At 42.5% G+C, this 27,157-nt stretch overlaps 3 protein-coding genes across 17 annotated transcripts in view; 1 reads left to right on the plus strand and 2 right to left on the minus strand.

Annotated features, from left to right (window-relative positions):
* AK8 (adenylate kinase 8) overlaps window positions 1-4,306 on the minus strand; it is a 91,782-nt gene extending 87,476 nt beyond the window's left edge. For 4 of the 7 annotated variants that reach the window (XM_064523805.1, XM_064523804.1, XM_064523801.1 and 1 more), the window contains exons 1-2: window positions 4,117-4,306; window positions 1,510-1,594 (exon numbers count right to left, since the gene is read on the minus strand). In XM_064523805.1, the coding sequence (XP_064379875.1) occupies window positions 1,510-1,594; window positions 4,117-4,200 (169 nt within the window). In that variant the 5' untranslated portion in view covers window positions 4,201-4,306. The other 3 variants (XM_064523800.1, XM_026101799.2, XM_026101794.2) reach the window with 3 other exon arrangements.
* A 14-nt stretch (window positions 4,307-4,320) lies between these two features.
* On the plus strand, window positions 4,321-13,505 carry SPACA9 (sperm acrosome associated 9). Of its 4 annotated transcripts, none has more exons than XM_064523808.1 (5): window positions 4,321-4,473; window positions 5,336-5,491; window positions 7,855-8,057; window positions 8,641-8,788; window positions 12,943-13,505. In XM_064523808.1, exons 2-5 carry the CDS (start codon window positions 5,348-5,350, stop codon window positions 13,030-13,032), a joined length of 585 nt encoding a protein of 194 aa, XP_064379878.1. In that variant the 5' UTR covers window positions 4,321-4,473; window positions 5,336-5,347; the 3' UTR covers window positions 13,033-13,505. The 4 variants fall into 4 exon arrangements, with proteins under 4 accessions (XP_064379878.1, XP_064379881.1, XP_064379880.1 ...); XM_064523811.1 differs by lacking the exon at window positions 12,943-13,505 and adding an exon at window positions 10,309-12,667; XM_064523810.1 differs by lacking the exon at window positions 12,943-13,505 and adding an exon at window positions 11,732-12,667.
* A 234-nt stretch (window positions 13,506-13,739) lies between these two features.
* TSC1 (TSC complex subunit 1) overlaps window positions 13,740-27,157 on the minus strand; it is a 58,499-nt gene continuing 45,081 nt past the window's right edge. For 5 of the 6 annotated variants that reach the window (XM_026101762.2, XM_026101758.2, XM_026101761.2 and 2 more), the window contains 11 exons: window positions 27,070-27,142; window positions 25,572-25,670; window positions 23,741-24,311; window positions 22,951-22,994; window positions 22,006-22,172; window positions 20,939-21,121; window positions 20,426-20,536; window positions 19,598-19,720; window positions 18,390-18,577; window positions 18,106-18,264; window positions 13,740-16,853 (listed from right to left, as the gene is read on the minus strand). In XM_026101762.2, the coding sequence (XP_025957547.2) occupies window positions 16,358-16,853; window positions 18,106-18,264; window positions 18,390-18,577; window positions 19,598-19,720; window positions 20,426-20,536; window positions 20,939-21,121; window positions 22,006-22,172; window positions 22,951-22,994; window positions 23,741-24,311; window positions 25,572-25,670; window positions 27,070-27,142 (2,214 nt within the window). In that variant the 3' untranslated portion in view covers window positions 13,740-16,357. The remainder of the gene's footprint in view (window positions 16,854-18,105; window positions 18,265-18,389; window positions 18,578-19,597; window positions 19,721-20,425; window positions 20,537-20,938; window positions 21,122-22,005; window positions 22,173-22,950; window positions 22,995-23,740; window positions 24,312-25,571; window positions 25,671-27,069; window positions 27,143-27,157) is intronic. The other variant, XM_064523784.1, reaches the window with a different exon arrangement.

The following is a 27,157-nucleotide window of genomic DNA, read 5'->3' on the forward strand; positions in this document are numbered from 1 at the left end:
GAATACTTCACCACCTATTTGACCTAAGAGCTTTTCAAGGCAGTTGTAAGCTATAATCATCATTACACTTGTTTATATTTTTAGGCATACTTTAGATCCTATTATTAATTAAAAAGGTTTTCTAACTTCACACCTGGGATAGATGCAATGTTTCTTTTCCACACATCTCTGTTTGAAATTTTCTCTGGGGCTAAAACTGTCTAGCAAGGCAAGATCATGAAAATTCATTGCTTTACTGATGGCTCTAATAAGATTTTTTTTTTCCTTCTAAAGAGTCAGCACCTTCCGTCATGATCAAAAAGTAAAATCAACTCTGCTACAGATTTCTGTTACATTATTTTCCATATAATTTATTTTTAAAACAACACTTAGGCTTTAATTTTAATTGGAGTTCCTTCCCTTTCTTAATAGGTTTTTCCACACCAAAAAGAGACAGCATTTTCCGTTGACAAACAATTGCTGTAGTTCTATCTTTAGCCTCTAAGTATGGAAGTCATGAAACAGACACCTGTCTAATTCTGTTCAAATAATACTGTGGAGCTAAAGGACAAATCTCGGCTCAATGTGAAGAAATTTTATCAGTATTCTATCAAACTGCATGAAGTTCTTCTGCATATTTTCCACGGGTCTATAAAACAGACTGATTACTCATGCTGCCCACATCAGAATAGGCTGGACACAATTTGCAGGATTTGATTTTTTTTTAATATATATTTAGCAGCATTTCAATCAACATTCATCTGACCACCACCACCAAGTATAAAGAGCTCACAGCACCTCTAGTGATAATGATTTCATTGATGCTGCAGCAGAACTTTCATAATGGTTTACTATGGTTTTAAAGAAACATCAAAGCAACATGACACCAGCTATTCCTGACAGCTCATGCAGAACAAAAATTATAGTTCAGTTGTGCATATCCAAATATAATCTGCCTAAGGGTGAACAGTTTGTAAATCAAATAATTTGATTGAGTGTACATGCTTTTATTGTGCAGAATACTGACTTCCTATTCAATTTACCAGGTTTTGTTATACATACAAGTAGGCATGCTAACTGCTCCTTCAGCTGAGATGCCACTGAGCTGTGGAACTCATTAACAGCAGCTAGTAACTAACTAATCAAAAAACAGAAAAGCTGCCAGCCCAGGTAGAATGGGAAACCAAATTTACACCTGACAAAAGGAGTAATTAGCGAGCTTAAAGACAACAGGAAATATCAGATGGGGCACAGAATGCATTAATAATTGATACACTAGAACTCTTTGTTATTCCCTTAGAGGGTTTCATTGTTATAACTGTTAAAGTGCATTTTTTATTAGATTATCCACTAAAAAAGAAATTAAAAAGCATCTTACCTATAACTATTCCAAAACGCTCACTTTTTTTTTTTTTCCTCAAGACATGGTCTGAAAGTTTTATCTATCATTTGCCAATTGAACCGCAGCTTCACAACAGCAGTTTACAACTAATGGGTTGAACTACTTATGGTCTCTCGGTTTTCACTTACCATCATCGCTGTTTTGCTTTAAATGGTTTATCATATACTGAATGGGCTCATCTGGCTTATGAATTAATAGTCCTTCAAGCATGCTCTGAAAATACATAGGATAGAATCAGAAGAAAACTTAACATAGCTATGCAATCACGATACGTTCATTTTTACAACAATATTATGATGAAGTCAAAGAGTCTACACAGGCTAAGTCATTTTCTTATGTCCCGTTGTGTAAGCAAAATAGAGAATATGGAGCCTATTTTAGAGACTGGAAAACTGACACAAAACATGGTGAAAAATTTGCCAAGATGAAAAATAACCTATTGCTTTAGCTTATTTAGGATATATACAAACGCCAGAAACATTTGGCTTAAGCAGTTAGGTGTACGTAACGGTTGAGTCAGCATTAACACAAAAGCTATAGAAGGAGTCTCAAAAAACAGGGTCAAGTTAAATTAGTATCTCTTCAGAGCAAGTTAAACCTCCTTCTCAAGCATATTCCTACAAGTTCCCAGTAGCCTAGATGCTTCCAGAAGAGACGAGACCTGCAAAAAACACACAAATCTAACAACCAAACAAAAGCAGCACATCTCACAGAGTTCTCTTTTAACCTTGCTAGTTTTCCTCCTACCTAAGAACGAGGGGAAAAAAAGGTTTAAACTCTTTCCCTCATTTTGTATTTTTCAGCCCATTTTCACAGGGCCTTGCTTCAGCTCCCACTGAAATCATTGGGGATCTTTCCACTGATTTCAGCAATGATTGGACCGTTAGAGACAGAGAAAGGAGCAACACTGGATAACAAGGAATAACAAGGGACACTAACTCCATAGGTTTTCTTACAAGGTATTTCAGCACAGCCAAGAAATCTGTAATTAAAATTAAACATATAACACTAACTGATATTCTGACTTGAATTTTCTACGGAAATGCTAGTGCTGGAATAGGGCCTTTTTTTTCTAAAAAATCAGTCATAACACTTTTATATTTGAAAGCAAATCCTACAAGTCTGTATATTCTGTAAAGTTTTATAACAGATTGGTTGTCTTTTACTGGGGTAGTATTTTTCCTTTTCTGCTTTGTCCACTTAATTAGAATTATTAAACTACTCTATTTCTGTTTATAAACTGTTTCGTATGCAAGTTCTGATGCTTCAAGGTCTGCAGAACAAACAGCATAAAATAGAAAATTGATATTTTTATTAGGAGTTCATTAAAAAACTGCTACTTTCCAGCAGCATTTATTTAAACTAAAAAATTTGCATGTGGCACTACAATTATCAGCAGCTTTAAAAATAACAAGCCTAGAAAATTTGGTCTTACAATTCAAAGCTGTTCAGGCTGACAGTGATTGATGCTGTTACTCTTTCTTGCCCAAGTCCTACCAGCACTTATACACATGCCTAATTTTCTTGCACTCTGCTAATCTAAGTTTAATTTTACACAAACAGTTCTGTTAGTCTCTAGGGGAGAGTCATGTTTTGGGTCTCACGTTTTGGGCAAATGTCCACATTTAGGACAATAATTTCAAGCTGTGTTTGTTTGTACGCTTGGATGGCTACAATAAAGTTGAAGCGTGAGGGGAATATAACACTCTTCCCAAATCCCATACACATTTTATGTAATATGAGGTCCTGCAGCTGTCTCCAATGCCTCACGGCCTACAAGACATTTTTTCTTAATAAAAATAAAAAATAGTCATACTAAATTTCCTTGAAATTACAAGGAAAGCAGGTAAGAAGGGGATGGGGCGGGGGGAAGGAAAGGAAAGGAAGTCTGCTTGCTTCCCAGTGAGATTTGAAGAAGCAGAAAGACCCCATAACACACAAATCAGAGATTTAAGAAGAGTTAACAACCTTATATGTGGAGAGTAACAAGTTTTCCTATTGGAACAGCACCAGAATATTTAGTCCCTTGAATGAACTTCCCTGTGCTTGACAAAGGGACTTTTGCTAAAACTTAAAGAACAAAACATACCCTCCTCTAAGGCAGGGAAATCAATCTTTTCATTTACTGAAGTCACAGGGCATCAGGAGTGCAGTGTTTTTTATTTATTTTTGATGCACATCTCTGCAGAAAAGCCTCAGGGCAAGCCGGGGCCCGCGAAGCAACGGACAGCGCTGGAAGGCGAGCGGGCTGCAACGCCTGTGTCACCTCCCCGGCCTCGGTCTCCAGAAGGACAAGAACCTTCTTGTCTTTTTTCTTAATGCATAATTTGTGACTACCTCCTCCTCCTCCTCCCTGTCCTGCCAAGCGGGCTTGGGCTCAACGCTGCCTTCCACAGCCCGCCGCTTCCTTCTGCAGAAACCACACACCAACTCCGACCCGACCAGGCTCGCTGCTACCTTGTTTGTTGGGTTTTTTTAAGCACCCGCCCGGCGCGCCTTCCCCGGGGCGGGCACCGCCGCCCGCGCCGCCCCCCGGCGCCGGGGACCCGGCAGCGAGGCTCCGCGGCCTCCTGGCGACCCCCCGCCTCGGGGGCGGCCGCGGGGCCGGGCCCGGCTGCCGCGGGAGGCCGTGAGGAAAGCCGGGTCCCGTCCTGGGCCGGGCCGGGCCGGGCCTCCCCCGCCCCCCTGGGGGCTGGGGCTCCGCCGGGCCCCGCCGGCGTGCGCGGCCGCTTCACCTGCAGGAGCGGGAAGAGCCCCTGCTCCTCCGCGTAGGCGCCCATCGGCGGCGGCAGCGGCAGCGACCGAGCGGGGGCGTCCATGACTGCCCCTAGCAACCGAGCCCCCAGCTGCGCTACGTTGCTAAGGAGTACGTCATCACTCCGCGACGCCGGAGAGCTCCGCCCCTTCGGGAGGCGGTGCGGCGCCAGCCCAGCCCCGCCGCCCCGGGCGGCACGGGGGTGACCTCATCAGGCAGCGACGAGGCCCCGCCCCCGGCGGGGCGGGGCGGGACGCCGGCGCCGTTACCGGGGAGACGGCAGCCGGGGCGGGCGGCGGCGATCAGGCCCGCCGGGCGCGGGGCTCGGCGCTGCCCGGTAAGGCCGCCCGCGGCTCCCCGGGCCCGGAGCCAGGGCCAGGGCCGGGGCCGGGGCCGGGGCCGGGGGCGGGCGCGGCGGCGGCGGCGGCTGCGCTGCCGCGGGGCGGGGGAGGCCGAGGCGCAGAGCCCCGCGGCCGCCTCGGGAGCGGCCTGGCCCAGGGCCCCCGGGGGCAGCGGGCGCCTTGGCGCCGGTTTGGGGAGCTAAAACCGCCCCCGCAGCCGGAGCCGCCCCCCGGGGCCGGAGCCGCCCCCCGGGGCCGGGGCCGCCGCGTCCCCCGGCGGCGGGCCCGCAGCAGCGGGGGCTGCTGGTTTGGGGGTGTTGGTGCTTCGCTGGGACATCCAAAAAGCAGAGCCGCACCGGGGAAGGGAGGGAGGCGACGGGCACAGGAGCCCCGAGCCCGGCACAGGGCACGGGGACAGAGGCCTCCCCTGTCCCACCACGCAGTGCTGCCTCTCCGGCCGGCCTTCGCTTAACGCTGGAGTTTTCAAGCTGCTCGGGCGATGGCTTTGCGCCGGGTAAGAGAAGGCACGTCTCCCCCGGGCCCTCCGCAGCGTGGCGTTTGATGCATCGCTACGTTATGTTTACAATAGACCCGCTAGGGTTTATGGCAGCTGATTGCCAGTGGTCCCCGCTGGACACTCTGCCTCTTTTTGCAGCATCATTACTACCTCATTGACTTACTGTCGGGGGCTCTGGGACTGCAGAGCTTTGACACAATATATCTTCTCCTCTTGCTTTAAAAAGAATTGTTTTTCTAGTTTTCAACTAGACCGACACAATTCCAACTCAGGTGAAAGGTAGAGTTACATACATGGGATTCTGTCATTGTATCACTCTCTCCTTCTCTCCCAAAATCCAGGAAGGGGGAAACATGAATGAGGTAAAGGAGACCCTAAGAAACATAGAACAGAACTACAGGCTCTTCCAGCAGCAGCAGTTTACGTTTATCGCAGCGCTGCAACGTACCCGAGAGAATGCACATGACATGATCAGACCTGTGGCAAGCATCAGACAGGTACCAAGCATTCAGCACAAAGTTTGCTGCTGAGGGGCGCAGGGAACATCGTAATGCTATCTAGTTCAGCGATGAGCAAGTGTTTTTACTAGGGGAAGATGCACAAACCTCTCCGGTAACATCACATATAACTCTGCAAAACACTGGCAAAAGATTGAGCAGGGGAAAGAAACACCTACGTTAGACTTTCCCATTTACAGAGAAGGAATTACAGTGCTCAGCATCACTTCATGGTTTAGTTTAACAGTGTCATTTCACTGCCTCGCCATAGCCAGAAATACAGGGTACAAGAAAACAATCAAACCAGCCCTCCTTCCCCAGCCACACATGGAATCTGTAATCCTTAACTTGTAGCCGGCGTGCCTGCCTCTTCCCCCCGGTATTGGTGCTGCTCTATCTTTCTATAGTGCTTATTAAAAATAATGGCCGTGTTACAGAGATAGGAAGATGGATTGAGGGCTGAAAGTCCCAAGTGGGCTAGGGGTTTTCTGGGCTGGTAAGTGAATTGTCTTGGAATTTTTATAACATGGGATGTTTTAAGTAGTGCGAAGAACTTAGATTTTTCTTCTGCCTTTGTCTTTCAGTGCTCTAAATAAAATTAGAATTGTGGTTGTGAGAAAGCAGAGCCCAGGCACAAACCCCCCATGCGTGCCAAGGCCAGAATGAAAGCCAAGTTGTCATTAGGCTTAGGACAAAGTGAGCCGGTTGTCTGCTGAAGGCTGACTTTGAATCCTGCATGGAGAAGCACATGAATAAAAGCAAGAAATAGAGAAATACCTGTGCTCTCAGCCTAAAGCCATCTTGACTGCCTGCTGGTCAAATGCAGCCACTTCCTTGGAATTTAAACATAGAAACTACTCTACAAAAAAGAAAAAAAAACCTTGTACCTAGATGGAAAAAAGGCTGCCTTTGACTCCTAAAAGCTGTATGTAAAAGCTTTTTTAGTTTTGAATGATGGAACTTCTCAGAGAAGCAGGGGGAAATAACACCACATCATGCAATGGTGACAGCATGGAATAGGCTATAAAGTGAAATCCTGATTTGTGACACAAACCCCTCATTGACTTATTTTAGCCACAGATTCAAACAACACAGCAGCTCCCCACGCTGCTCAGCCTTGCTGTAGCCATGACATCGGCCCAGCGTAGAAGCAGTCCCTGAGCTCCCCTGGCTGCGGCTCAGGAGCAGAGGTTGGTGACCGCAGGCCTGGGCAGTCCTTGCAAACTTGTTCACCTAGTGTGCGGAGATGCTTCACCAGAGAGCCCAGTGACTTGGGTCCTCATTTTGGTTATGCAGGTGCATTAACTCTCTGCTGGTTGATAGGGACAAAAAGAAGTCCTGTAGTCCCATTAATGAACACCCAGGCTAAAAATGCTGTTCTCTTTAGGACTGTTTCTGCCCACAGCAGCAATAAAAAAAATCCCGCCACTCACATGGACATACACTGAGAGAATAGTGTGGAATGAGGAATCTGCAGTGGAAATGGACCCTTAGGAGCTATTCTTACTTTTCTTACAAACCTGCAGAGAATTTGCCCGAGTACATAGTATGGCTTTTCTGTATGCGCAGATGGTATTGATGTTGGAACAGTGAGTTCATGCTTATCTTGAAATCCTACAAAAAGTACTGAAGGTGTAAGAATCCAGCTACGATCGCAAACCAGCCACTCTATTTTGTATTCTGATGACTCATGTCTGAAGTACCTGTAAATTCTTTGGCGAAGGTACTTAATCTCTGGCATAATGTTTCGTCGTGCAATGCCATTCACTCTTAGGAACAGAAACATTCAAGGCAAATAGGGTATAACATTGCTCTAGGGAGTTAGGAAGGACATTTTAGGTTAAATGGTTTTACTTTTGCAGTCACAGCTAGTGGTGCCAGATGAAGAACCGTATGCAAGCACAACCACATTTTTACTCCAAAACGTCTACAGTTCAGCCACTGCCTTGACCTCCCACCCCACTTTGCTTAAGCAGCTGTGGCAGTGGCACAGTGTGCACTGCTCAGGGCACAGAGGGAATTGTCCCATCACACCCAGCCTGCTTCTGATGTGCTTGCAGCAGAGCTGCTTTTTTGGCTGCAGCAGTCCTACACTTCTTCGAGGAGGAAGAGAAGAGCAGAGCAGATCCAGTACCCCAGCCTTCTTCAGCTGTGACGAACTGTGAGCAAACATCTCAGGCATGCTAAAGATCTCTTGCTACCTGCCACTGTATTGCAGTTTCTGTTGTGGGTCACAAGGAAAAGCAGCTTCTTGTCACTAACAAGCTACATGCTTCAGTAATCACTGCTCTAGCACCTTTGCAGCTTATCACAATGCAGTTTAACACGCATGATGCTCTCTTTCCCCATATTGCACTGTACAGGTACAGTCCTACATGGACCATCACTGTAACAATTCCACTGACCGGCGCATCCTCAGCATGTTTCTGAACATCTGTAATGAGCTAAGCAAGCTCTGCCAGAACCTGGAAACCCTACATCCTGGGAACAGCGTAACCAATGGCATTTTGGAAAGATGCAAGCTGCTCCTTAGCCACAGCAACGATCTCAGCGCCATCCGAGCTAAGTAGGTCTCTCCATCAGCTCAGTTTGAGACAGTTGACAATACTGGGAGACTGTCACAAGAACGTATATTCCCATTTCACTTCTCCATCAGTTTTTGTCACACCTTTCTAGTTTTAGTGAGGGGAGACAGTGCTACTCTGTTTAGTATTTTCACTGCTGTTTGAATAGTAACAGGGAAAGCAGCACCAAACTCCACTCACAAAAGGGTTTTTTGTTGGTTTGGATTCCTGGTGGATGGAAGGGCATATAAAGGCCAGTTAGTACCCTGAAATCACATGCGATGGAAAGACAATTTACCTCCCCCCATTCCTGCTTTGAATATAGTTAGTTTCTGTGGGGTAAGAGATTGTACATGCTCTTGAACTCCTCCAGATTTAGCCCAACAGCCAGGATGTCATGTGTTTGGCATGACTCATTTCGCAAGATCTCGTATTCTCTCAGTGCCTTTTGTTTTGGGCAGGGCGGGGTGGGAAATCCTGTCTGTGCATTTCTGCTCTTCCCAGCAGGTCCCAGCATGGCCCTGATGGGCTCGCCAGGGTTGAGTGCTAGGACTACTCTGGTAAATGTTTCCTTCTACACCACAGATACCCCCACGATGTTGTCAATCACCTGAGCTGCAACGAAGCAAAGAATCATTACGGAGGTGTAGTGAGCCTCATCCCCGTCGTCCTCGACTGCGTGAAGGAGTGGGTAGCCCACACGGAGAAGCTGCCACGGCACATGCTGTATAATGTGAGTGGTGGAAGTGCTGTCTCTGAGAAAACGGCACCCCAGGATGTACCAGCCAAGGCAGCCATTTCCCCCAAACCACCTTCCATCCGCCTTGGAGCTCAGACCTCAATTAGTAACAAAGGTTATGTACAAGTACAGGGAAATAAGCATGTGAGAAAGAAGTGCCTAACTGGCACGGAAAATCACAGTGGGAAACTTAAGAGTCCTTGGAAGCCACCTGGTAGACATGCTTTTTAAAGGATCAAAGTTCATGCATCTTTGGCATAGAGGTGGCTGATTAAAGATAGCAAAATGAATACTTAGAGATCTTCCTTGTCTAAATCAAAGTTCTGAAGAGACAGTCTTAACCTAGCCTTTAGCAGGTAAATACTCCTTTCCCCTGCTCTTATTTCCACTCTCCTCCTAAAAGTCATCTCAACAGAACTCGTTGCATCACACGTGCTCCCTATGACAAGCCTGGTGGTGAGAGCAGGGAATAGTCAGGACTAATCAGGTTCTAATCTCTCAAATAATGAATCTTGGGCAAGTTACTTGAAGTGGGATTTTACAGACTTCCTCTCAGACTTTTCTGAGGAATACCCGCTCTCTCCCCCAAGCCAGAGGTATGAATAACCTGAATGTTTGAAGGGTGCAATGGCAGAGCAGCAAAGGCCTCTCCTGTATGAATTCAGAAGAACATTAAGATTCACACTAGGCTTATCCCTAAAATTCCCTCACTGCAGCTGATCCCACTGAAAATGCCTGGTCATTTGGACCAAAGAATCAAGGCTGACAAGGCAGAATACTAATGATGCCTCCCTTGCGTGCCCCTGGCTGCAGAAAGGTCAGCATACTTTCACCACATTGACTGGGCTCTGCTGGAGGCTTCCTGCAGGGTCTCACACCAACAGCAGCAGACACCACTCTGAACATCCTCCCTCCCACCTGTTTGACTCCTTTGCTGTCAAGCAGGGCTACAGACACGTAAAGGACAAATTTCACGTTGCACTTAGTTTGGTTTATTGATAGTATCTGAACTTGAATAAAACACCGCTCTCCCTCCCAGAGCTCCGCAAGGCTAACAGCAGGAAGTCATTTCCATTCGACATGATTCACAGGATTCTAGTGGGAGCAGATGGATCAAGAAAGCTGTGGCCATTTTCAGTTGTTTTCCCTTTTAAACTGCATGTTAAAATGTCTGCCCTTTCCCTTTTTCAAGATGAGTATCCAGCTTGCCTAGCTTTCAAGGATGTTATGAGGCTTAGTTCATTAAAACTGCAAGGCATTTGAAATAGTCTCGTGCTGGTTTTATAACGGTACTTTGCAATTCTAGCCACTGACTTTATACCAGTGCCTCTGAAAACAGCTTTCTTTCCCAGCTGCATGGGGAAGGTCAGCAGAGTCACAGGCTCTCCCCCATTCCCTGGAGCTGATAGGCATCTTCTGTGGTGCTTTTTATTCAAGCACTGTTAACAACAAACTTAAGATCTCAATAGTGCAGTGTCTTCCTTGTATCTGATTGCTCTTTTCCCCTCCCACAGGCAAATTAGCTCCTGTTCTTTGCCACCTGCTGGAAGACACTCCTGAATAAACAATTTCCCCATGCAGACCTGACTCAGTTTGCTAAAATTATGAGAATGCTTTTGCCTTAAGATGACCAGATCTTGGCAACAAACAGCAAAAGAGAAGGGAGAATTGATACAGAAGAGGGAGCATAGGAAAGAACAGTAGCTCAGATGAAACAAGAAGTATTTTCAGGAGCACTTTTATTCCTCTCATAACACCACCTTCTTTTGCACTTTCTTTCCCCCATCCACACATGCTGATACATAATACATCTGCTCTGGAACAGAGGACTATTTTTTAGGAGACCTGATCCAATTGAACTGAAACTTGGTGAATTCAAAATGATAATGAAGCTAGCCAAGGTCACTCTTAGACACTAATGAGCCACAGCCAGCAAAAAGTTACCCTTCTTAGGCTTTGAGAGCCAGGTTGCAGAGGCAGCTTTAAGAAGAAAAAAAAATCAAAATAACTTGCAGCTGCCCTATTGTTGCTTCATGTTGCAAAGACAAGTGTCCAGTGACAGTTGCTGGGTTGGAAAGCTTTCTAAACCAAGTACATACTATGTGGACTAACAGAAGACAAATGTTGAGACAGAAGAGACACTATTCCCAGATCTTGTTTCCAGCCTTCCTAACCCTATCATGCAGCTTAAGTTTGAATACGCAGGCTCTCAGACCAAAATTATTCTCCCATTTGTAGTTCACTTTCAGCTTCCATAGTGCAACACAGCACAAATTGTTTGTCAAGATAGTCCCATCACACCTTGTCTAACCTTCTTTCCAACCCTGCATAATTCAGCTGCTCATTAGTACTTGACAGAGGTTGTGATACATGCAAGAAACATGCACTTGTCAAACTTCTATAAGAATTTCTAACCTAGCCCTATGCTTTCAGTCTTATGCAGCCAAAATGTTAAGGCACAAGCAGAAAAATGAGTGCATAAAATCTGAAGATTGGTAATGACATGACCAGAATCTGTTGGAAGACTGCAAAGTTAAGTCTCGCAAAAACACCTAGACAAATTACTTAATTTCCATACAAGTTCTCCTCTTCCAGAGTGGATGGACACTTCAAAAGATAGAAAGCTACAGCAGGAATTGTTTTTCTCTACTACAAATCAAGCTGTTTGAAGAATTTACATAAACAGGATGTAAATGCCAAACACAGAACTGCAATAAAGTTTTTCTTTAACCTCTGTGAGCATAAAATTGCCAGATACACACTTAGAACCCAGGCAGGGCGCCAAACTGACTTACCTGGAGATCTGTCAGGTGGCCCAGAAAATAAACACTTTTTCTTTCAAACACTGGAATAGAAATATAGGCTGGTTGTGGATGATCTCAGCAGAATCCTGCCGTCTGTAGGCAATAACTGACTTCTGTGTTCCCCCTGATTCAGGTAAAGGTCAAACCAGGCTTTTGTCAACTTGCAACCAGGCCAAAAGGTTCTGCAGGTTAAACATCTGTTTCAGCATTTGAGACACTACAACCGGTGGGATATTCTTCATAACCCAAGAAGTTAAGATCAAGTGGACTCTTAGGGAAGTGGGGGGGGGCAATTCAAGGGAGAGTGGAAACTCGGCATCTCCCCAAAACAGCGAAAGCTCATGCTGACCCAAGTGGCAGACTTACTGGGGCCTCTAGCGGTCACGTTTGGGAAATACTGCGGAACGTAAGGCAGCAGCCAAAGCAACCCTGCTACTGCCTCAAATCCTCAATCCTGAATCCAAATATGCTTTTTTAATATTTCACCTAAGAAAACAAACACACACACAGATTACTGCAGTGAAGTATCCCTGGTTGTCTTTGCAAGATACTAAGCTCAGCTGAGGTGCCAGCTGCTCACAGTGGTTTTCCTAAGTAGCTGTAATTTCAGAAAAGCGAGCCGCTCTTCACAACCCTGTTAAATCAGCTTGCTGTTTTATAAACACTCTAGTTACGCTGTGCTGGTAAGATGGAGAGAGTGCCGACCCTGCTGAAGAAACCATAAATAGGATTTGGCAGACATTAAAGATCACCAATTGAGTCCAAAGCTAGGGAGGGCGCTGGGATCAGAAGAGGGCTAAAAAGTTTTGCTGAGTAAAGCTCACATACACTGAGAACATGAAAACTATCAGTCCAAATTATTCGGAGTAAGAATGTGTCTCGGAAGTAAAACATGAGTCTTAGCTAAGCTTTATCGGCAAATCCCTTGCTTGTGAGAGTGTATGAAGGCGGCAGTTAACTCTTGTCAATTTTATAAACTATTTTGTAATGATGTTTTAAAATCCAAGCCATTGCACCAGCAGCTAAGTAAATGCAACTAATAAAGATTAATCAAGGATAATTAATTTTACTTCCCGAATTTAAAATATTTCCTTCCCAAATGTCTAATGAATGTTTGTTATTTACATGCTGTGTTTATGAACTACTTAGCATTAGAGAGAAAGGAAAGCCTTTATTCTCTTTTTGTACCTTTGTGGACTTACTTCTGTGGGTAATATATACTTAATTATTTTTATCCTAGTGAGTGCAGCTTTTCAATGCTACTGGGGTATGCAAAATGTATTTAAAAAAGATAAGAGCAAGTGAAATTCACTTTCTGCTTTGTTTTCCTTTCATTTACACCAGGTTGTAAAATTCATCCCAATGCAGAAGGCTCAAAAACAACTTTCTGTATCACCTAACCCCAAGATAACATTTAGAGCAACTTTGGTATAAAATTCTATATAAATATTATTCAACCAAAGTGTCTTCACAAACGAACTTTATGCCACTTGTACCATCTCCTTGCACTTGTTCACATTTTAAAAATTATACTCAGTCCTTAATTGAAATGTTTGAATTCATGCTTGAATTTTTAAATTGCTTTGAGCCACCTTGCAAGTTTTCATTTATTTTTAGATGAAATTTGTAAGAAAATGCCAAGGAAAAATCCCTTCGTTTGAGAAATGTCCTTCCGCGTGCATAGTGACACTTGAGTACGGTACAGAAAATAAAAGCATGCGTACACTTATACGGTGAGCCTTCCAGCTTCTGCCATACCCCCAGCTTTGCAAGCAAGTCTTTGACATTTTCATCTATTAATTTGTCTAATCACTGTGAAGTCTCTGGACTAAATGAACAATGCCATACAGAGAGCTAATATGCAGATTTGCATTACTGAATTGTTTGCAATTAAATTATGGATTATACTGTCGTGTCATCACTGCCATCACTGATGTTTCTTTTCACAAAACAAAAAAGCCATTGGCTCTAGACAGAAAAACAAGCTTGTAACAAGGAACCCCACATCAGAAAGGGCAGAACCATTCATCTGTACGATAGCACTCGGATCTGAGAAGATGCTTCGATACTGGATTTGTTTCTACATGTTTTGTCACAGCTCAGTCCCAAAGAGGCCAGCTCGCAGGGAATTGAACAGAGAGTAGTGCAAAACAATACATTTTATTTGTTCACAGTTAAACACAAGCAACTGCCTTGACATTTTAGAACATTCTAATAAGGACAGCAAAACCTCCTTTTGGTTTAAGTTCTCTTTAGCTTAGGATTGTACCATTTCCTCATATTTCATATTTATGGCATTTAATGTGGATTGTTTAACATGCTTACAAAGAGCGAGGCAGGGAACAGATTAACTTGACAAAGACAGCATTTTTAGATTTAACTAAAAGCAGTCAGTTAAAAAAATCTGTTTCCACTTCACTGATGGGACCCCTTCAAACAAACTGCAAGTTAACTACATACAGCAGATCCATGATTTTTAGATTTACAAAAAAAAAGAAAAAAAGGCAAAGTTTGTTCCTCCATAATCTTTGTGGTCCATAAACAAACCTAAAGTGGTTTCCATTACTATCCCGGTGCTAAAATCCTTTTTAAAAGAAGAAAAAGGCCACCTTATCAATAAGCTTGCATTTCACCGCCAGGGCATTTTTGTAACCGACAACAAAAACAACCTCTCCTCCAGAAAAGTGAAGTCATCATATAAGCAAGATACTCTTTTGGGGCTTGGCAAAGCAGAAGGACGGTCTTATGAACTCCTGTAATACAACTGCATCCAACAGCTGAGCCAGCCCCTTCAAGGGCAATGTGCAAACCATTCACTTTTAGGGGCTGGGGCCTGGTGGGGCAAGGGGCAGGAGACCTCCAAATCTTACTGAAACGTACGCTACCACATGTGCTACCACTAAGTCTTAGAAAGCCTATAGACATGTCGACAAAACCAGTCTGTCACTTACAACCAACTCTCTATTTTCTATTCCATGCAGATTCAAGCTTTGACAAAACCACTGAAGTTCACCTTTACTTTCAGAGTTAGGACTGACGAACTGAAAGGACACTGAGAATAATTTAGAGAGGCAGAAATGTATTTAGACCCTAGGTGTTATGGAAGAAGTGGAAATGGGAGGAAGAGTACTGTCAGGCACGCATTAGCATAATGCCAGCCTTTGACAGATTCTGTTCCTGTTCAGGTTAAGAAGGAAAATGAACTACAAGTGCAAGCGTACTTGGACTTGATTTATATTTGAGAAGATTCTTCAACAGCAGCTGCCACCCAGAGAATGTTTAAGAAAAGAGGCCACATGCGGTGCAGGGTAATTCTGAGGCCCGTTATGTCTAAGTAAGCTTGGACCCAGACGGATCTAAGGTCTAAAACAAGCACGCTGCCTTCCTAACAGTGGGCTTTGTTCTGTCACAAAGATTTGACTCCGACCACTGACAAACCCTGATCCCACAGTCCTCCTTCACACAAGGTTCATCTTTGACTTAAACACGATTGACACAGAAAGGCTCCCTGGCAGAATTCGGATTCTCAGTTTAAGCGTGCTTCCTCTTCAGTGCATACAGCCTAGTTTTTTAGGGAAACTGGGGATGAGGGCGAAGGGGTAATACCTAGAGCCAAACTGATGGCACTGAGCTGAAAAACATGCTGCAATAGGAGCAGAACAGCAGTCGAAGCAGACCGTATCCTATAAGTCAAGCCTGGAAACATATTCCCAGAAAGAGTGAAGCCAATTTCTTGGACTCAAAAAAACACAGTGATCTTGCTCAGACTGAGAACAAAGACCAGAACTATGAAGGAGGTCAGGCAGCATGAGCATTTCCCCGATTAGAGAAACGTGCTCTTCTGCAAACCTTCATGAGCTTGCTATATTACATACCTTTTCTGCATGCTCTCGCTTTTTGCGTAAATCTTCCTTTTCCCTCTTCTCCCACCCAAACTGCTTTCACACACAAACCAGTTTGAGGTCAGTACCAGTGTGTCAGGCAAACACTTAAAATGCTAAAAATATCGGAAGCTAGTGTTTTTAACAAGTCTTCAGCATATATGATCTCTGCATTACAAGCTCCAGTTCCTTATCGTCTGTTCAAATGCAACTTCCAAGAAATGTTAAGGACAGTATGAACAATGATTATGAATTAGGGTGTGAATCATTTTGCAGAGGTACACTGTTCTTTAAACATTTAGTTCTTCGATCGGAGTCCAACTTAATAAAAACTGGGCTCTGAGGGAAGTGGGACAGTGAACAGGCAAAATATAGACCTTTAGATGAATGCACTAGGAATTCTAGTTTTGCTCCCTTCCAGGATAAAAATAACCGAAGTCACCTGGACAGGCAGCATAATTAACTGCTCTAAACTGGAAGCTTGCAAGGAAATACAAAGCATTCATAGTAGACTCACAAATGTTAATTTGGCCTCATATTGCACTCAAGTTCATAAATGCAGCTGCTCACTGGGGACAGGGAGAAAGGAAAAAAATACTTGCAAATGCTAACAGATGTCCCTTCAAATTAGTACACGCTGCTAAAGACTGAATTTGAGAAAGAAGCAAGAGTTAGGCTGGGCATTACAATTCCAGACCCAAAAATCCACTTTGCATTCGTTCAGCAGCCACCTTCCATTACCGGACATCAATCCTATTCCGCTGCATGAGCTAGCTGCTCAGACCAAAGAAACATAAAAGCTTTTAGTTAAACTTGCATTCACGCCTCCTGTTCTATGCCAAGAATATGAAAATAACACTGATTGACTATCTTCCTCTTTAACTGTGGTCATGATGAGTTTCATTGTAGTCCATGATATGAAGCTGTCCAACACTGCTTTCCTGGATCTTAGGTGAAAGGCTAAGGTTATCGGGGCTTGGAGGGGCCTTCGTCTCCATGCTTGGATCTTTACATAGTTCAGTCTTTAGAGTATCAGAAAGGCTGTTGATGGTAACACCCTCCTCATCGCACTGGCTCTCACTCTTGTTGCGAAATAATTCTCGTGCCTTCATTCCAAGGAAGCTCTTGGAGCTGGGGAGTGAACCTACAGTCAGTGGGACAGTAGTCGAGGGCTCCAGCAACATGGATGTCTCCCAGCGACTGCTTAATCTCTGGTTCTGGGGTTTTTCTGGGGTGGAGAGCTCGCTGCTGCTGCCACCCTTACTGCTACTACTACCCCGAGTGCTGGGAGGTTTGGTCTCTCCATTTCTACCAACTGTTTCTTCACTGTATCCCGCCACAGTGTCTGCACAGCCTTCATTACCACAATCCAGCCTGTTTTGGAAGAAGAGAGGATACAGCATCAAGGAAATGGTAGCAACAGTGTACAATGGAAGGATTAAAATGCTGGAGAAGGCAGGTTGTTTTGATTATGCGTTTCAACAGTCTACATCAGTTTTGCTTTCACAGTTTTGCAGCAAAGCAGAAACGGCAGATGGTAACCGGAAAGGTAACTGTCACATACTTAGCCTTGCAACATCCAGTGATGGATCAAGTCCAAGGCTGACAATAATCCCAAAGCAGGAGGAACTAGATCCTGACCCGTTAAGGAAAAAGAAGTCCATAGATCTTCCTTGGATTTCAGAGGGGTTTTTTTTTTTTTGCTTGGTTTTGTTTTTTTAAGCCTACATCAAGCACAGGTGTTTGCTACAAATCTGCTTGCAGTGCAAGAAATTATCCTGCTGCTGCGACAGAATTTTGTGTAGAAAAAGGTATGATCTGAGGGAAAAAAAGAATTTGACAATTGTTTGTGTCTATCAATTGAATTTTAAAGTTTTCAGCTATGATTACTGAGCCTTCTTGGACTACATGGTCCATTTTTGAGCCTGTCTATTCAGAATTAGTATGAAATCTAAATTGTTTCACCAGATACCTATTTCTCTTCTTTACCAAATTTTCCATTCAGGCATAGCTATTTGGGGTGGGGGCATGGGGGAATATCAGAGGACATTTATTATAATCAACATATGTGTAATGGCTGCAATTTCTTGAGGAAATGCAAGTCCAGACAAGCCTGAAACACTTTTGTTTGGAAATTAGCCATCTTAAAGTTCATCTTTAACCTAGCAGGAACTGAATGCCAGCACAGTCAACAGCTTCCCTTGACAACACTTTATTAAAGACCAATTATTATTCCCATGCTATTGACACTAATTCTGATGCAAGCCAAATAGCTGTTACAAAGTACAGCACTAGGCAATCATTTTAGGTAGACAAATGTAAAACAACTATTTCAACTATGGCGTAACAATTTGTAGATTAAAGAAACTGGTCTCTGAGACAAACTAGAGGTCTGTCTCAGGGTTTAAATAACAGTTCAGCTATCGGAAAAACACTTCATGACCACTTCCAATTTTACCAGTGACTCTCAGTAACCTGGGCCTAACTGAAAAAGACTCTGTAAAACTGGGAGTAACAGAAATATTTTGAGATGATGCATCCAAGTGCTAAGAATTATAAAAGGGCATCATCTTCCAAGGAGCTGGTCATCAGCTCCTTGGAAGATATTTTACATCATCGTCCTTACCTTTCTTCTGCTGCTTCAGCTGCTTCTGCTTTTTCTTCAAGTTTTTTCAGTAGGCTGCTCTTCTCTAGTCGGCCAAACAAATCTAAGATCTCCAGCTCAAATGCCTGTGTGATTCTTTTCTGGGCCTTGTATCTACTTTCTACTGCTTGCAGCTGACCTCTGAACAGAAAAAGAAACCAAAAACCTCATGCACTACCGTCAGTTCCTGTTTCCCCAAATTCTGCCCAACTGTAACAGATGCATTTGTCAATGCATTGCTAAAATTTTCTTTAGCAAACTCCTACCTCGCTTGGATTTTAACATCTTCTAGGTACTTCTTTTGTTCCAGGAACAGGTGGTCCTTTTTAGCAAGCTGAGATTCCAGTTCAGCTATCCGTTTCTGGGAAGCATCAAGCCTTTGGCTTTGCTGTTGAACACAGAACTTCGCTTTCTCCAGTTCTTTCCGAAAAGCAGCGTGCAACATTTCAACCTCCTCAAAGGAGAGAGCACAACGTTAAAGTATAATTTGATTGTGTGTTATTTTTATTAATATTTAGACATGTTTCTGATTCTGTAAGCAGGCATATTTTTAAGCAGGATGGAATAAACCAAGCATTTCTAAAAGCAGATGGAAAACTGGATACTACAAGGCTGCATGCTAATAAGTTTCTCTGGATATAACTCTATGTCACTGGACTTCATTAGCACATTAATGTTCCTTACAAGCTCTTTTCAGGAAAGCAAGCTTGCCAGGTCTGCACCAGACCAGAACAGGCAAACTTCATTGTAAAACAGTCTTTGAAACGTGACCTTCATTAAATGCTAGTAAAAAGCCTTTTTTTGGCTTACTATTCACCTTCTTCAGTGACTTGCTCTCATGCAGAAAGTCACACCCTTGTGAAAGTTACATGCTTCCAATTAAAAAAAAGGTTTCTTTGAAGTCAGGAAGTAAAACAATATGAACCACAGAAGTTTTAGTAAAGTTAATACTACTCCTTAATAGAGAAACAAATATGAGAGAAGAATAAGAGTACTTGCTTTAAAATGGCACCTTGCACATACTCACTGGTAAAATACGAGTTAAGATCTTTCTACAAAGTCTAGCAATACTACCCTAGGTTACACACTTTCATGGACGCAAGATCTCAATTTTACTTTACCAGCAATAGCCTGCTGCCAACTACAGTAAGATCACAGTAAAGTTTTGGTCTTACAGCCAGAGGCAGGAAGAACTTGGTAAGAATTTACATCAAGTGGCTAAAAGTGACTTCATGTGTACCCCAACATCCCCTTCTTAGCTAAGGGTACTGAACAGATTCTTAATAAGATGGTGCAGAAAAACAGCTGAACAAAAGTTGAAGCATGAACTCAAACCCCTACAAAATCAATTTCAAAACAAAATATCTGTTAAGTTATGAAGCATTTCCTTCACTTTGAAAACAAGGCCAAGAACAGCTTGATGATGGCCTGAAGTCTTCCCAAAGGGCCTTGTCTGCAACCCTGCACACTGTACCTTTGTAGTGTCTGTGTGCTTGTGCTGCAGCTGTTCCAAGTACAACTCATTGACCTCTCCGAGGACCAGAAGTTGCCTGTTCAAGAACTCCATCTGCTGCTGCACTGATTCACTGTTGGAAAGCTTTAAAAGAAATTAAAAAGAATCAAAAGACTGCAATGAATAGTTTAGCAGGGGAGTCACAGTTGACCTGTACGGTGTTCACAGGGTATTTTCATAGAGAAGGGAGACAGAGACAAGAAGCTAATGCCTCAGAGGCAATAAGTGGTAAACAAATTAATTTCCTTAAAGCTGGTGGGAATTTCCTAAAGCTGTCTGATTTGGCTGTGAAGCTGAGCCACTATATTTTCATGTTCCTCCTGAAATTGGTGGTACCTTGCCTGTTCTTTCTGCAGACTCAGTTTCAAGGCCTGGATTTCTTTCTCCATGTACAATGTCACCATACAGGCATTGCTTGCCTCAAACAAGACAACCATGTTCCACTTGTGTGAGAAGTGCATTTGACTTCTGGTATTAGCAAGATCTCTAAAATGCCAAAATCAAGCAGAGCTTTAATCCAAGCCTGTATTTCCCAATCTACACATTACTACTGTGGCAAAAGCAGCCAAAATGGAGAACAGTTTCAGAAACCTTTGAACTGAGTTTAAAATCACTTCATCAAAATAATCTATTTCTCTGTATGTTGTTCCACAATTTAAATCAGACACCATGGAACTTAGCACAGGCTTCTTTCGGGATAAGAAAGAGAAAGCACCTGAGAACAGTTATCAGGAAAAAAAAAAAGGCAGAAAGACACAAAGGGACCCTGGGAACACTGATTTCTCTTACCTTTTGAGAAACTTGGCTAAGAAGCAATTCTGTGTGACACACCTTGTTGTTAGCCTTCTTTAATTCTAACCTCAGGTCTGCAATCATATTCCGGCAGTCTTCCAGCTTGGTCTGTCCAAACAAAGGAACTCAATCAAGGTTCTGAAACTTTAATAAGGACTAGCAACTGCATATGGCTGGAGGGCCATATCCACCCAGACTGTAAATCAGGTTATACTGAGCACTTGCCAAAGTCCCCACAACAGTTAAGAAACTGCATTTTTATATTTCCAAATTGAAGACAAAGCAAAATAGAACAGAACTATAAAATGATGATGGCTGGCTAATTAGGCATTTCTGATTATGCACTGTCTTATTCTGAATTAGGACAATATACTTGATGGAGGTATGTTTAACACTGAGATCAGTTTAACATAGCTTTCTCTAAGATATTTCATGCCATGTCTTCGGACGGTTATTTTTAAAACTTCAGTAAACAGATAACATAACTTTGTTTAGTGCTCTGCTTCATACCTGCAATTCCTGGCTCTGGTTGTAGAATTCCTCACGGTCATGTTGCAGCTGTCTGATCTGGCTGTGAAGCTGAGCCACTATATTTTCATGTTCCTCCTGAAATTGGTGGTACCTTGCCTGTTCTTTCTGCAGACTCAGTTTCAAGGCCTGGATTTCTTTCTCCTGTAGTTTCAACTGATCTTTCTGTCAAGAACCCCAAATGAAGCATCAGACAAGACATCTGCTGTATCAGTAAGAATTTCTATCCTAAGTTACTACCTATGTAAAACACTAACATCAATTAATAGCACCCAGGCTTAATATTTTTCCATACACAGAACGTTCTGTATAAAGAATGTGCTTACGGGTTGAGGGGGGGTAGTTTAGGGAGGGCCTGAATAAGAGATTAAAAGGTGCTAGAGCAAGCAGGCTGAAAACTCAAAAGTCACGTCCAAAGGCACACTGAATAATTGCATGCTCTTCCACTGCACTTCATGCTTTCAAGTTGGACCTGAGCTTCGCAGTTGAAGCTACAGACTAATTTTCTAAAAGCTATTTGGAAAGCTATTTTTGGTCCTTCTACCAAACTCTCAAAAGGTGAAATTTTATATAGAAATAACTATAGGTACAGAATGGGCCATCCTTCAATACACTTATAACTTTTAATTTTATCATAGTAAATAACTCTGGGGGAGAAAAACCAAACATACAAGCTTTCCTTTTTATTCTTTTTGCTATTACTCACTTGAGAATTAAGCGGAAAATAAACAATACATCTTCAAATAACATAACAAGGGGTCTACACAGGCATTAAGCAACCACTTCACTAACTGTGAAATCTTAATATTCTCCAAAGGTAAGTGCCGGCAGTGGTTAAGCATGCAGGCATCTGTTGACTCAGTCACATACAGTCAAGTAGAGACTACTGGCTTTAGCAATCATGGTGCACATAACTAATCCACAAAAACTGACTTTAATAAAGGCTCCTTTTTTAATTGAGTGGTACTGAAAGACACTGGTCAAACCAATTAATACTTGTTCTAACACCAATGCGTTTAAGTCACTGCTAGATTAGTATCCTTGCTCACCATGGCAGCATTATGTTCCTCCAGTGCTGTTGCTTTAATCACTTTTCGCAAGAGTCGCCGGTTCCGAAGGGCATGCTGTTGTCTTTTGAAGCGTTCATACAATAACTGGTTGTGCAGCAAAAGCAATTGGTTACGCAGGGTGTGAATCTCATCTGAAGGGGGAGAACCTAGATGGGAGTTAGAAGACAGAAGAGAGATTACTGAACTGTACTATCCCTGTTACACACACAGGAAATGTTTTCTAAAATAAATAGATTTATTAGATTTTTAGAATTGTAAAAATCTGTTTGTTCCATTTCATCTGCAACACAAAGTTTTAAGCATTTTTCCCCAGAGCAACCAAAAAACATCTGTTTAGCCAGAAGTCTGTTGCAAAGAAGTGGCAGAGAAGACTACAGCCTTGACGGTCAAGTTCCTAATCCTATGTTTACTCCCCTGTATTACACAAACTCCACGAGTTAAAAATGCTTTCAGCAGTCACTGAAACCAAAGGTGTTCCTTTCTCCTGAACATATATATGCTTTCGACTGGCTTACTCCTCCTATTAAGAAAGAAAAGGCCAACCTCACCTTCACCACAGAAGCCTAAAAGCACAGAACTATGACAGACATGTCAACCAGCAAGAAAAATAACCATCAGTTTTAAGTATTTCAAGGCTGGAAATGTTTGTTATAGGATCAGCATCCCCCTGAAGGCTGGCAGATCTTAAAACGGACAAAAGTAGAAGCCTCCAGAATTGCAGGGAATTCAGTTTTTATTTTTCAAAGAAAAAAGAAAAAGCGTCTGCCCTGGAATGTAGGTGCCTATCTGCTGAGCAGTTAAACCATGACATAATGGAGGGCACCATCTTTCTGCAGCATTAGTAAAAACGTGTGCAGGTAATTGTTTAAGCGAGTCTAATAATGAGAGGAACAAACTGCCAAAACACGTAAGAAACTTCCTGACCTCCAAAGTGAGTCCAGTCAGCAGATTTGCTTGGCAGAGACAATCTGAAAATGAAAATGCAGTATTAACCAGTGTGTTTAAATATGTAAACACTCTGCATTCACTTAAAAAAATGGGATCCCCATCTCAAAAGAGCTTATAGTCTAATAAAAGCACAATTATGGTTGGTTGGTACGAAAGCAACAACAAGGAGGAACCTTGCAAGGAGTGGGTTGCAAGGGCAGATGGTGAAGGAGGATGTGACTTCTAAGAGGCCAGAGAGGAAAAGCTTTCTCGAGCATAGAAAACAGTATAAGGATAAAGCTACGTACAGGATAACAAAATAAAAAGAAGGAAAGCAGCAAATGAACATAACCCTTAAATCCTGTTTTCTAGTTCTTAGCTTCCTCTATAACAAAAAGAAGAAAGTGTCAATCTCTTCTTGGCCTCCACATTTCATTCTGCTTTTGAGAATTTAGTGTGGGACTTAAACCCGATAAAGTAAGCAAATTCTCCAACAGAGGCACCAAAACCACATTTGTAACAAAGCCACTGGCCCTGCTCTTCATCCCAAGCTCAGTTAGCAAAGAGAGTAATAGCTCTAAGACCACAGCCCCTTTTATATCAAGCAAACTAGTTACCATTCCAAATATAAAAATTCACTACCCAGAACCCCTAGGGTGGGTAACAGGACATGGTTTCATTCTGGGTTTCCAAACACAGCTCCTTTTCAGGCATAGATATTAAAATAAAGCCAACAGAAAAAAAGAGTAACAAGGAAGTTTGCAAAATAGGATTCTCAGTCACCTACTTGCTCAGCTCCTTAGTGTGCGCATCTGCTCCTTGCTGTATCAGTCTATCCAGTACTTCCACCGGAGAAGTAGAGGATGTGCAGTCTTCATCCTGGGTTCCCTTGGCTTTCTTTAGCAGCTCTTCAGTCTTCTTGCCAACAAAGAGGTAGGCAGTCTTTGGTAATGCAACCTCAAAAAGGTGCTCATACAGGGGAGGCTGCCCACTCCCAAACCCCACTCTTCTTTGTGCTGGTACTTTGCAAGGGCTGGGAGTGAGGATACTCGTCTCCCCAGAGGTTCCTTCCCTGTTACCAGCAGGGCTTTCACCAGAGCCTCCACAGGGCTTGTCAATGGGAGTAAATGTTTGTTTGGGTGTTTCCCGTGCACTCTCAGGCCCAGGCTTGTCCAGAGAAGACGTTAAAGGCTCAGAGGTCAGACTGTGTCCCTGAACACTAGAGACTACTGAATGGGTCTTCTTTTGAGAGCCTGACAGACTTTCATTTGAGCGGTAAAATGGAGAGTCAAATCCTCCTCTAGGCACCATGTGTTCAGCATCAGTTGTGATCTCAGAGATCTCTTTAGATATTGCATCTGAGAAGGATGATGGGGAGGGAAATCATATTAGTTGGCAAGTGAGCTTAACACACACAGTTTCTGGACAACATACTTCTCACCATTCCCCTGCTGGACCCTAACCAATTCTTGTGGAAGCCTTGTCCATTTACTTCATACATACTCAGACTTCTTAACATAACTGGGGAAACAAATTCTGCAAGGTGTCCTCAAGTAAAACTAGAACCAGACAGTGCTTCAGAACTGAGGGTTGCAAGCTAATCCATGGTTCTTTGACAGAACAGAGATTTTCTTCCTTCTTAAGCAGCTCTTAAATTTTAGCAGTCCCTGCACTGGTTGACTTGAAACATCTCCCCAGAGAATTCTCATATTAATTAGGCAATGCAAATAAAAATGTGCCTTTTAAAAAAATCTCACCTTGAAGGTAAGCTAGAATCACAGCAACCAAAATACCTTTTTTTCTAGAGGATTTGCTCCCCCCTCCTTTTTCGTTTTTTAAACTGGGACAGTGCACACTTGAGTTCTGAAGACGACAAATAGGTTCAAAGTATATTGTTTGTATTATGCAAAACACCTGAATTTGAAAAGAGCAAAATACTATTTTAAGGAAAAAAAAGAAAAGAAAAAAAAACCCACTGACTCCCTATTTGAAACATGGAAAAAGCAAATGAATAAATGCATCTGATTTCTACAGACATAATATCAATGACACCATGAAAAAACATAGTAAGAACTTAAGATAGTTGTCAATTTCTCCTTATGGGAGCTCTCAAAAGAGGATTTATGAGAGTTTTGTAGCAATTCTCTGCACGGAGTTGAAGTTGCCTCGTGATCAGTACAGATGTTGCTGAACTACCTAACGATCATAAGTTTATTCACTCATCCTCCTATGAACTTTTTTGTTTTTCTGCTCTTCAATAAATTCTGGCAGAAAAAGTCCTTTCTCATTCCAGTCAGCTGCTTCCAGATTTGAGATTTTTTTACTCAGAAGAACAAGTCTGAGTTGCGGGGACAAGTCGTTAGCATTGGGTAACTTTTCAAAGGAACAAGACAGGTTACAACAAGAATTCCATATGGTAGGTCTAGAAATGACACATCTTAAATTAATGACACAGCTCACAGAGAAGAGATCTGAACATATAAAAGGTAACCTAGAATGTACTGAGAACATTAGCGATATCACAGAAGGCTAAATGACCAAGCACAATTATTTATCTTGTATTTCAACATTACAAACATTTCCTCAGCTAGGATGTATGTAAGGATGACAGAAATTACCTTCCTCTCTGTCCTTTTCAGCACTATCTTCAAAAGACAAACCTCCTAAAAATTCTGGAAGATCACTTAAAGTTACTGAACTTTTACTACCAGGTGTGTCTGAAGAAAAGAAAAAAAAAAAAAAAAAGAAGTTAGTTGTATAGATGCTGTTTTGTCAAGCTCTATCATAGCACAAAACAGAAGTCTCTTACTGCCATAAGCGCTTTAGAATAAGCTCGGCCCTCCTGCAGATTCCTCCTCAAAAGAGAAACATTCCCAACTCCTGTTCCATTTGGAAATCACTTCAGAGTTTAGTCACTGGTTTGTCCAGATCCAGAAATGTGGTTTTGAAATATTAAGATTTGTTACTGCGAAACAGGCAAACGCAGCCTCCTCTACAAACAGGGATATGCTGTCTGCAGTTGAATCCATTGAAAACAAAAAAAGTTGCAGCCTAAGTGCAGCATGACGCCTATGCTTCCATATCAGCTTTAAACTTCCTCTTAGTTTCTGATCTGGCTAAAAACGGACACTGTTTACCTGAAAAAAGGAAGTTTAGTGAACTGATGTATTACAAACTTGACCATAGGTGACTACTGATCAGAAGTCTGAGACAGCTACCAGGGAGATATACACTAGGGCATGTAGGATGGGAACCTTACGCTCACAGCTCAGTCGCAGATTAGGAACCCAGTGAAAAACCTAGCCCACTCTTAGCTTGTGAATCAGAAAGTTCAGATTCCAGTGTCGCTAGACAGCTTCACTGGGGAAAACCAGCTTTAAATTCCAGTATTATCTCCACCTTGAAGACGATTAAGATCCACAGTACAGAGGTCTCAAATACAGTGCCAAAATCCCTTTCTACAGCTGTCACAGTTGTAGATGACAGAGAACGGAAAATGGAATCTAGATTTACCTATTAGAAGCTGTGTTCCTCAACCATCCACTGTTGATTTCAATATTCCACAGGACTAAAAAAAACAGTTCTCAAGTATTCAAGTTCTCTCAGTAAAATTGGAGATAGAAAACAAAGTTTTTCCAAAAGCCTTTAAAAGGGAGCATCATATCTATCCTTATGTGCAGCCTTATGGTTTGATCCAAATACGTGACATAGAACTTGTTCAAGTACAACTTCATACACTCTTGTTGCTTCTAAAGAAAAAGTCACCCTCAAAGCTTCAGCTTAAAAAAAGAAAAAAAAAATCTTTTTTCATCCTTCAATGCAGATCTATATATTTACCCACACATAAGAATGCAAGAGGGCCAGTTAAAACATTCTGCAAGGTATTTCTGAAGGTGAATAGTTAAAATGAAATCAAAAGCAACACAAGAAGATTTTAAGTTGAATCACAAGTTAGGGCAGGATCCTGAAACTACGAAGAACTCATGGAAGGGGAAAAACAAAACAAAATAGAGAAAAGCCTGTGGAAAATTGTTTGGTAATTGGAACATTATCAGTAAAACCAGGTTTTGTTTACAATAAGGTTACTGAAAATCGGAAGAGGAAAACTGAGTTTACCCAATGATTTCTCACTGTTTGTGACATTTTGCTGTCGGTACAATAAAGGCCTCCCAGGATCTGGTTTGTCCTCCTGGAAGAGAAAGAA

Source organism: Dromaius novaehollandiae, chromosome 20 (genome assembly GCF_036370855.1).
Source record: "Dromaius novaehollandiae isolate bDroNov1 chromosome 20, bDroNov1.hap1, whole genome shotgun sequence".
NCBI classification, from domain to species: Eukaryota; Metazoa; Chordata; class Aves; order Casuariiformes; family Dromaiidae; genus Dromaius; species Dromaius novaehollandiae.

Bases quoted from the DNA above. Each gene is read 5' to 3' on its own strand.
- SPACA9 (XM_064523807.1), top strand. From the start codon at position 5,348: ATGAATGAGGTAAAGGAGACCCTAAGAAACATAGAACAGAACTACAGG. The intron at 5,492-7,854 runs GTACCAAGCATT...TGCACTGTACAG, and splicing joins CTGTGGCAAGCATCAGACAG to GTACAGTCCTACATGGACCA. The intron at 8,058-8,640 runs GTAGGTCTCTCC...TCTACACCACAG, and splicing joins CTCAGCGCCATCCGAGCTAA to ATACCCCCACGATGTTGTCA.